At 36.0% G+C, this 9,854-nt stretch overlaps 2 protein-coding genes across 2 annotated transcripts in view; both read left to right on the top strand.

Moving 5' to 3' along the window:
- Positions 1–2,511, top strand: part of LOC111432538 (Golgi SNAP receptor complex member 1-2) — a 6,095-nt gene extending 3,584 nt beyond the window's left edge. The window contains exons 3-6 of the mRNA XM_023069467.1: positions 1,310–1,399; positions 1,504–1,575; positions 1,918–2,047; positions 2,145–2,511. Of these exons, the coding sequence (XP_022925235.1) occupies positions 1,310–1,399; positions 1,504–1,575; positions 1,918–2,047; positions 2,145–2,242 (390 nt within the window). The 3' untranslated portion in view covers positions 2,243–2,511. The remainder of the gene's footprint in view (positions 1–1,309; positions 1,400–1,503; positions 1,576–1,917; positions 2,048–2,144) is intronic.
- A 922-nt stretch (positions 2,512–3,433) lies between these two features.
- LOC111432406 (translation factor GUF1 homolog, chloroplastic) overlaps positions 3,434–9,854 on the top strand; it is a 36,223-nt gene continuing 29,802 nt past the window's right edge. The window contains exons 1-2 of the mRNA XM_023069271.1: positions 3,434–3,782; positions 4,019–4,195. Coding sequence (XP_022925039.1) covers positions 3,531–3,782; positions 4,019–4,195 — 429 coding nt within the window. The 5' untranslated portion in view covers positions 3,434–3,530. The remainder of the gene's footprint in view (positions 3,783–4,018; positions 4,196–9,854) is intronic.

Here is a 9,854-nt window from a genome sequence, read left to right as displayed (position 1 = left end):
TAGAAAAAAAAAAAAAAAAAAAAAAAAAAAGGATGCCGGGGGAGAATGTGAGGTGATGGTTTGCAGACGTTGAGGTCTGGCCTAGCTGGAGGCAGCAGCCAATCAAGGTAGAGGAGGGTCACGAGAGAAAGAAGGAAAAAAATGAAATGTCATGGAGAATATTTTGGAAGACACTGGGGCAAAGAGCTTGAAAAGAGTGAAACATTTGGGTTGAATGAGTTGAATTGGATGACCATACATAAATTTATTGAGTTGAAGTTGCCTTATATTTTAAACTGAAAGCCCGACACAATGTGGCAACACCTTACCCATGTGAAGAGAGTAAGCACCTAGTGGCTACTGCAAGACACCTATGCTACTGCTATCCTCTGCCATGTCTGTGTGCGCAGATGTTCGCCAGATATCTACTTGTCCTCCATCTCTTCCTCTGTCATTGACCATCATCCACCACTGTGCATTGATGACTGCTGCACACTCCAGATCCAACTGAGCTTTATAATACAAAATGTTTGCAAGACTAAAAATCAAATTTCTGGAGGGCATTAGATGATTGGCTTACGTGAATATTTGTTGAAAAAAGAAGAAATAAAGAAGGAAAGAGAAGAAGAGAGAAAAGATGGAGAGAGAGAAGTTGGCCTTTTTTGTCTGCAGTTTTGAAATCCTTTGGAAGAAAACTATTTTTTTAACCACGCCTTGAGGACAAGTGTGTTTTAAGGGCAGGTAATGAAGGGAATGACATTTGGGTAGTTAGGAATATTATTAGAGCATCAATGGTCTATTAGTCATTAGCCAATTGGTAATAATTAGGGCGCATGGGAGGAGATGAAGGAAGGGAATTGGCTAATTGGCAATTGATTTAGGCTTGAGTGAGAATACGAATAGGGGAGGTTGCTAAAACCTCAAAGGCTATACTTGGGGTTATTGTACTTCTTTACCTATATATTTCAATACTATGCTATTCTATTTTTCGTTTCTACTATCTTAATTTTGCCCGTGGGATTTTATCAAACGTGCATGAGCTAAATGGTTTCATATTTATCACCATATCCAAAATATTCTCTATATGTATATATTTGTTACTCAAGAAATATTTGAGTGAAAAGTTATAATGCATCGATGAACTTTAAATATGAGATAATGATTTGACTTCATGGTCCTGCTGTGCCATATTCTAATTTCTGATTGAAACTTGAATCTGCATATGTAATTTGCTTTTCTTGATTCATGTATCACCTTGCTACTTTCTTCATAAATGCTTTATTCAACAACATTGAAGTAATAAAGAATGAATGGCATCCGTGTGTTTCAGGAATTCAAACGAATAAAAGGAAACATTAACTCAATGAGGGAACATGCAGAACTTTTGAGTTCTGTTAGGGATGACATCAATGAGTATAAGGTTAGCACAACCGAATTTGTTGATATTGTTACATGGAATATGTTTACTTAGATGTTATTTAATGCATCTTTGCAAGTGACTCCCACCCAATGTGTTTGGTACAGTCACCTGGAACCATGTCACCGAGGATGCAGTTACTGCGGGAAAGAGCTGCTATTCATGGAAGTATAGCTCATGTAAGCCTCCATAAAATTTATTGATTATCTTGTCTCTTTCTTCAATTCCTTCCCCAAGTGCAGCCTTTTTTTTTTTAAGTGCACTAATCCCGAAACATCCAACTTTAATTATTAATCTATGTTTGTCTTTCACCATTTCCCTCGTGTCTGGTTTTAGTTCATATGCACCTTGAGCTTAAAAACCAAAGAGGTAGACCATTAAAATTGAAATTTAGAAACCCTCAATTGTCCAGGGATTGAGTAGTTTAGCATTAATATTGTATAAAATAACCGTTTTACTCATGGATTTTGATGTTTTGTCGTACTTCGTTTATTTATTTTAATTTGTGTTCTGTTCTGTAGATGGATGAAGTAATAAGTCAAGCTCAAACTACAAGGGCAGTCTTGGGCAATCAAAGGGCTTTGTTTGGAGATGTTCAAGGAAAAGTGAAGCTTCTAAGTGACAAATTCCCAGTTATACGCGGCCTCCTTGGTAAATTTATAAACATAGGATAAACTGTTTGGTGATTTTAATGTTATTTCCTGTTCGTTTAGGGCTAATAATAATTAGTTTGTGATGTCATAATCAGGTTCAATTAGAAGAAGGCGGTCAAGGGACACTCTTATTCTGTCTGGAGTCATTGCAGCATGTACCTTGTTTCTCATTATCTATTGGCTTTCAAAATGATTAGAGAAGATGCAAAATTATGGAGTTTTGGTTTTGTAACTTTTTCTAAGCAACATGGTGTTTGAAGATTTCGTAAGTGTTTCTTGTCCCATTAAATTTGGATGTCTTTTTTCTTTACCTTCAATAATGCCACCCATTTTGCTGAGTTTGATTGGAGGTGACACTTTGAAGCCTACATGCTAGCATCCTATCCTCGAGAATCCTCTTAGAATTTGTTCTTGTACATGCTATGATAAATTAGTATAGTAATGAATATCCTTTTTAGTAGTCATGTGTTGAGGATTTTTGAGAGAGAGTTGGCTAATTTAGAGAATGATCATTGGTTTATAAAAATACATCTCTATGAGGTTTGTGGAGAAATCCAAAACAAAGCCAAAGAGAGTTTATGCTCAGAGTGAACAATATCTGACAATTGTGGAGGGTTGTGATTACTAACCTAATATAGTCAAGATTAAGTCAATCATATATTGGAGTTTAGCCTATGTAGTGCGAAAATATGGGAATTTGTAGGTGGGGGAAGAAGACTCCCTTAACAACGTGCTTTCAATCAAATTGTGGAAGAATTGTGGAAGAAGTAATGTGACCCTGGGTGAGAAGAGAAAATAATTCTTTTTTTAATAATTTTATTATAATAAAAACTAGTAAATTACTAAAAACAAACTTGCATCAATAACTTCATTAAGAAAGTTGGAATTTACTCCTTGATTTTAAATGCTTTGTTAAACCTAATTACTATTTGTGAGTATTTGTGAGAATTTTATTAAATGATGTGAACTATTTATGAAGGTTTAATAAACCATTGGGATCAAATTTTTACTTTTACAACCATAGGGACTAAAGTTAATTTAACCCGACTAAAATTAATTTAACAAAAAATTATAAAAATATTATTGTTTTTAGGACCGGATAAATTAAATCATCAAAATTTTAACTCAGATTATAAGGACGAAAAGCACAACATTTTTTATATTTCTAATTTATTTTAGTGGGAGATTAGACTGTACTTAGAAGTCAACTCATATCCTTCAACAATTTTTTAATTGTAATTAATTCAGATGTCGACCTTATGATTCCAATACACTTACAACACCAGGTTTAACATTAACAGATTTAAGATTCAAAATAAAAATAAAAATAGAACGGAGAAATGGTGTGGTGGGAAAACGGCACATCTTCCGACTTTATGTGGCTGTAAACAACGCACACCATCCCTAAGCCTTTCACTATTTTTGTGAACTGCCAACAAACTAAGCCCACGGCGAAGCCTCCGAAACAACTAAGAACCACAATGGCGGCTGAGCTTTCCTTCGCGCCTCTCTTATCCACATGCACTCAACATCGTCGTCTTCTCCAGTCAAGGAGAAGCACCCTCTTCCATTGCCCAACACTTCCACTCCCACTTTCTCCCTCCCTCTCCACTTCCTCCTCTTCCTCTTCTTCAACTGCAACATCGAGAGGCAAGGTCCTTTGTCAGACTGCTGGAACACATCTCTTCGATGCTAAATGCGCTGCTGAAGCCGGCCAGGATCGATTGTTGAAGGTTCTTTCTCTATCACAATGTTAACAATTTTATCCGTCTTTAGTTTTCTCTCCTGTTTGCCGGAATATATTTGCTTCTTGGATGCTCATTTTAAACCTCTGCAACTGTCTCGTCAAATAGCCTGTGTCTATCTCCTGTTAAATGTGCTCGAGTAATTCCTCAGTTTCCATTTGTTTTAATTGAATCATATTTGTGGGAACCGAATTTGGTATGGCTTTCTGAGGTCTGAAATGCAGGTTCCTATATCGCACATCAGAAACTTCTGCATTATTGCGCACATTGATCATGGTAAATCAACTTTGGCGGATAAATTGCTTCAGATGACCGGTACCGTTCAGACGCGAGAAATGAAGGATCAGTTTCTTGATAACATGGATTTGGAGAGAGAAAGAGGCATCACAATTAAACTGCAGGTCAGTTTGTTCATTTGGTTTCTCTTTGATGCAATCAACCATTTATTCCAATTCTCTAGGCTACTGCGAGATTTGGCAAAATCAAGTATTTACACCAAGCTTTATTATAAGACGGTTGCTGTTGGCTAATGGAAGAAATAGAACATTCCCAGTTTAGCACTCTTTAAACTGACCACTATATACCTTGTTAATTCCTATCAATAAGGGAATTTATTGTCCCCAAGCTAAGCTGCCAAGTGGCAATACATAGCTCACTTGACATAAAGTAGGTGTGTTGCAAGTGTAAATTATCTTACTTTCTATTCATTTTAAACTTAAAAAACAAATTCTTAGATACTGAAGAACAATCAATCTAAATTAGGAGGTCAACTACTTCCCTTCTTTAATGGGATTACACAACTTCTTTGATGGGAGTAAATATTCCTTAAATTAAAGTCATTCTTTTAACAATCTCCTTCAAGATGAGGAATATGAGGAATAGATATCACTCATTTCCAACTTGGATACTAACTCACGAAACATTGAACGGTGAGTCTTTTTGATAGATGATAGTATATCTACTAGTTGAAGTTGTGATAACATAAAATTAATGCATACTATCTCCTCTCATTTATTCTTGATAAAATGTCAATCAAGTTCAATATATTTTGTCCTATCATGCTGGATAGGATTATGGGCAATACTGATAGTTAATGTTGTAATGACCTGATTTTCGATATCACATCACCGGTTGCCATGCACGCAAGGTAAAAAAGGCGGTAAAATCTTCTTTTGCAAAACAGGAGACAAAGAATTTAAAATTTAAATACATTCAAATCCGACATAAAAGTATTCTAAAGGTAATATCCGCGGAGTCAAATCAAAATGGTCTACAAAAAGTACCTAAGTTTCGAGCAATAACATTTAAAATAATAATAAATGACAAGAAGGAAGATGACTCGATCTAAAGGGCGCCCCCTACAACTACATGGCTCTGCACGCTCCCGCCATTAACAGTGGTCTACACTCCATCGGGAAAACAAAAATAGAATAACATGGAATGAGTATAAAAATACTCAGTAAGCAACCTACTTGTAGACTCTTGTCGGACTTAATCCTATACACGGAAACTTAAGCTATTTCAGACTTAATCCTATATACGGAAACTTAAGCTATGTGCTCATAGTTGTTTTTAGTGATCACCCAAACTATGGCTAAACAACTATACCAAACTTGGTAGGACACTGTACAACTTGCCTCAACATCCCTTAGGGGTATTCAATCCCTCTCAAGTTCACAACCTAGATGTTTTCTATTTTCTTTTGGTTTTAGGTTTCACGTATGTCTAGGTCCTTTGTCATTCTTGTGCAAAGTGCGCCTCGAGTTGAAGTGACCTATGGAAGGACCCTAGGGTAATACTCATAAGCCTGGAGGAGCCCTTTTTGCTCCAAATAATTACCGTACTCCATACATATCTACCTACTGAGCTCTAATCAGCAGATTCTCCCTAGTGGTGTCGGGTCTCACAGTCATGCTTGTTTAAGGCGTGTTGTCTATGGTCGCATGTCAGATGTCCCGATCATGCTTGTCCAGGACGTGTTGTCCATGGCTGCATGCCCGTTTTAAACCCCTTTTACATGCTTTTATTTTAACTCCAGAGCTAAAATGCTCCAAAATGTACTATAGGGGGATATGATTAGTTGTCACTTATTCCCAATCGGGTAATATGCTATCAAAGTCGTTGTTGCCTAATCGCTTTTAGCATATAACATTGCTTTCTTTCAAATTGTTTTCAACGTATTTACTCGCTCACATTTTCTAAAACATTTCTTTCAAACGTGACCCGAGGTTTGAGCATACGCCACGTTGTCTGCGAAATTTGAATTTCTCACGGCTAACTTGTTTGCTGGGTTAGAACAAGTGCTGCACAATTGTTGCCCCTCTACCGCAAGAGTGCGATTGTGACACTGGGCAACATCTACCTGTTCCTAAGATTAGTAAACTACTTGTCACTATGCCCTTTCCAGGTTGGGATAGTAAACTTCCTACTCATGTACCCTCATCGAGTTAAAACAATAAAACTACCTACCACTATGTCCTTTCCAGGCTGGGGTAGTAAACTACCTGCTCATGAACCCTCATCGGGTTAGAACAGTAAAATTACCTATCTTAGGAATAGTAACTATCTGTTACTTTGCTTTTTCAGGCTATAACAGTAAAACTACTTGTCACTACGCCACGCAAGCTAAACAGTAAAAAGACCATGACTCTCTCCACTAGTCACCACTGTAGGTACTTCAGTAGTATACCCTCTATGACTCCAAAAATTCTCTATGGGTGACAACTAAGTCATGTGTAATAAGTAGACCCTAACCTCTGTTGGTTAGTTCATAAATAGGGGTTGCGCCCGATCCGTCTCTACAAGGTACTTGGTCAACCCAAAAAGGCTACGGAACTCATGACTAGGTGCTAGGACCAAAATACGTGAAATAGTAACTCATAGTCTATGGAAATCATAACTAGTACTTTATGACACATAGCGATAGTCCAAATTCATGACTGGCCAATAATAGTGATAAGATAAGGAATCAATACAAGGATTATAAGATTCAGATTACCTTGTTGATCGAATATCTCAAGGCAAGAACATTGTTTGAGATTCGAATCACTCCACAAGCAAGATCGATCATGTCTAGTTTGAATGATTCTTGTTGATCAAATATCTCAAGGCAAGAACACTTGCTTGAGATTCGAATCACTCCACAAACAAGATTGATCATGTCAAGCTTGAATGATTCTACATGCAACTTAAACTACATAGAATTGCAAAGAAACTTAGCCATTGGCTAAAGAAAGAGCACAAATGCTTCTTTTACTATATTTTTCAAGTCTGCTTACAAATATAACATACATGGCTTTATATAGCCTCAAAATGAAACTATTAAAGGCATTCCGTAACATTCATGTCTTAAATGTAACCTAAAGTAAATAACATGTCTTAAAATACAATAACTCTAAATTACTCTAAATTGTAACCCACCCAAAATTTACAACAATCAAACTTTATTCTTCTTCAATGTAGCATGAATAGAAACATCTTTTGATAATTTTGACAACCTTTTCTTCACATCTTCATTGAAGTATATTGTATGATTGATGTCTCTTGGTTCATATCAAATAGGCTATCCAAACCCTAAATCATGCTTAATAACTTATAAAAGCATACAACATGCTCGTCATGCTCATTACGTGATAATAATCCAACCTCAGCATTCTGGAAAGCATAAAAGCCTAAGGATCTATCAAAGTTCACAAGTCACATGTGCTGAAGCTATATAACTGTAAATAGGACTAAGTTGTAAAATGTTCACATTATCTAAACAAAATTATCCTGAGGCTAGGTCAAATTAGGCTTCTAAACATAATACTCGATCACTGCTCCTAATCGACTCCTACAAGTATTTCTGAGAAACTCGCTCCATATAGTTACTTACTTGATTGTAGACTTCTCAAATTTGTTTCGGGTCTTTAAGGATATTTCAAGTCTCTCTAAAATTCCTCAATATGCCCTACATTAAGTCAAAAGAATAACACTAGTGAAATTTGGCTATCTTCAAATTCGTTAAAAAAAGAAAGGAATGTAAGTCAAGAAACTAATCTTTGATTGTACAGTCATCTTCTCTAACTTGCGTGTGTGCCATTCTACTTTCTTTCCTTTTCTTCTTCATTCTTTTTTAAAATCTTTTTAGAAAAAAAATCTGTTATTTATTTTCTTAAAATTCCAGGTGTTATAGATTTGTTGTCACAATACAACTTTATCAGACCTTTTTCCTTCATTTGTAGGTCATCAAGGATTATCTTCAACCATAAAAGTTCACATAACTCTTGTGCAATAGCTCTGAATTGTAGTTTGACAGATGATCTAGCCACCACATTTTGCTTCTTTGCTTCTCCATGGTACTAAATTACCTAAAAAAAATGTACAATGCCCCATAGTAGATCTTTTGTCCATTATTGATCCAACATAGTCAACATTGGTGTAAGCTTCCAATGCAAGAGAATTGTTCTGTTTAAATATTTTTTTTTTCTTGGAGCTCATTTCAAGTAACGTAGTACTCTCTATACGTAATACTCTCTATAAGCTGCCTGAAGGTGAGACTCCCACAGATGATGCATAAATTGGCTGATTACACTTACTGAGTATGCCATGTCTGGTCAAATGTGAGCTGGATATATAAGCTTCCCTACTAGCCTCGGGTACATTTCTTTGTTCACCATAGGTTCTTCTTTTGACTTTCCCAATTTCTGATGTGGATACATCTGTTTTTTCTCATTTCCATCAATAAATCCATCACATATTTCTATTGTGATATGAAAATACTTTGAGTTGAGTACGCTATTTCAATATAGAAGAAGTACTTTAGCCTTCTAAGATTGCAAATTCGTTCATCAAATTTTTTTCTTAGTTTAAGTTTTTCTTCTTCATTATCTTCAATGACTATGATGTCATCTCCATACACTAGAACACTAAATTCCCTTGATTCTGAATACTTGATAAAAAGAGTGTGATCTCCTTGATTTTGCTTATACCCACATTCCTTCGTTACCTTTATGAATTTTCCAAACCACGCCCTTTGGTGATTGTTTTAGGCCATACAATCTTTCTCAATTTGCATACCTTACCTCATGAGCTTTCAAATCTTGGAGGAATGCTCATGTAGATTTCCTCATTTAGCAAATGCATTCTTCATATCATACTGTGAAAGTTGCCAATTTAAGTTGGCATCTAAGTATAACAATATTTTTGCAATTGGGGCAAATGTCTCATGGTAATCTATATTGTAAGTTTGAGTGTATCTCTTAGCTACTAATCTTGCCTTATACCTTTCCAACGTTCCATCAGCCTTGTACTTTACTCTGAAAAGCCACTTACACCCAACTATATATTTTTTCCTTTTGGCCTATACACAACTTCCCACGCGTTATTATTTTCTAAAGTAGACATTTCTTCTTTTTTATCATCCTGCCATTCTCCTTTGGATAAAGTTTCAAAAAATGTGTTAGGTATAACAATTGAGTTTAGACTCACAATGAAACTCTTGTGGGATTGTCTTTCAAGAGAGATATAGTTTGACAGGTGAAATTTCTCTTCATTGTTTATTTTTACACGTCGTTTTTTCGGGGGCCTACAACCATTATGTGGCATAGGGGTTACATCCCGTATGAAACTTAAGAGTATATCGCTTCTATGAATAGCTCTTAACACTGCATCTCTTCCAAGACCAGAGCCCTTTATCTTGACTTGTGCTTGTTGCATACCTTGATCCGCTACTCCCTGAATAGCATTTCATGTTGTGGTTTGAGCGACAAATGGTGTCATAAGGGTTGTTCTGTGCATCCTGTAGTAGGTTTTCGGAGAGCTCTAGGTCTATCATCTGTTGGTACTTGTGTTACATCCTCATTTTGAGTAGAGTTGAATGTTTGGACTTGCACCGGTTCTGAAATGATTTTTTCTTCTAGCATATACCGAAGAGAACAATGAATCTGGCAATGGAGGTGGAGTGTATGGTTTAGTTGGTAACTCTACGGCAGTAGGGGTGGACTCATAAATAGAATTGGTAGCAGGCGTGGTTTTTTTTTTTTTTTTTTTTTTTTTTTTTTTTTTTTTTTTTTTTTTTTT

This window comes from Cucurbita moschata, unplaced genomic scaffold (assembly GCF_002738365.1).
Source record: "Cucurbita moschata cultivar Rifu unplaced genomic scaffold, Cmos_1.0 Cmo_Scf00038, whole genome shotgun sequence".
In the NCBI taxonomy this organism is placed as follows: Eukaryota; Viridiplantae; Streptophyta; class Magnoliopsida; order Cucurbitales; family Cucurbitaceae; genus Cucurbita; species Cucurbita moschata.
The sequence above is the reverse complement of the archived record's forward strand: the minus strand, read 5'-3'. Positions and strand labels throughout refer to the sequence as shown.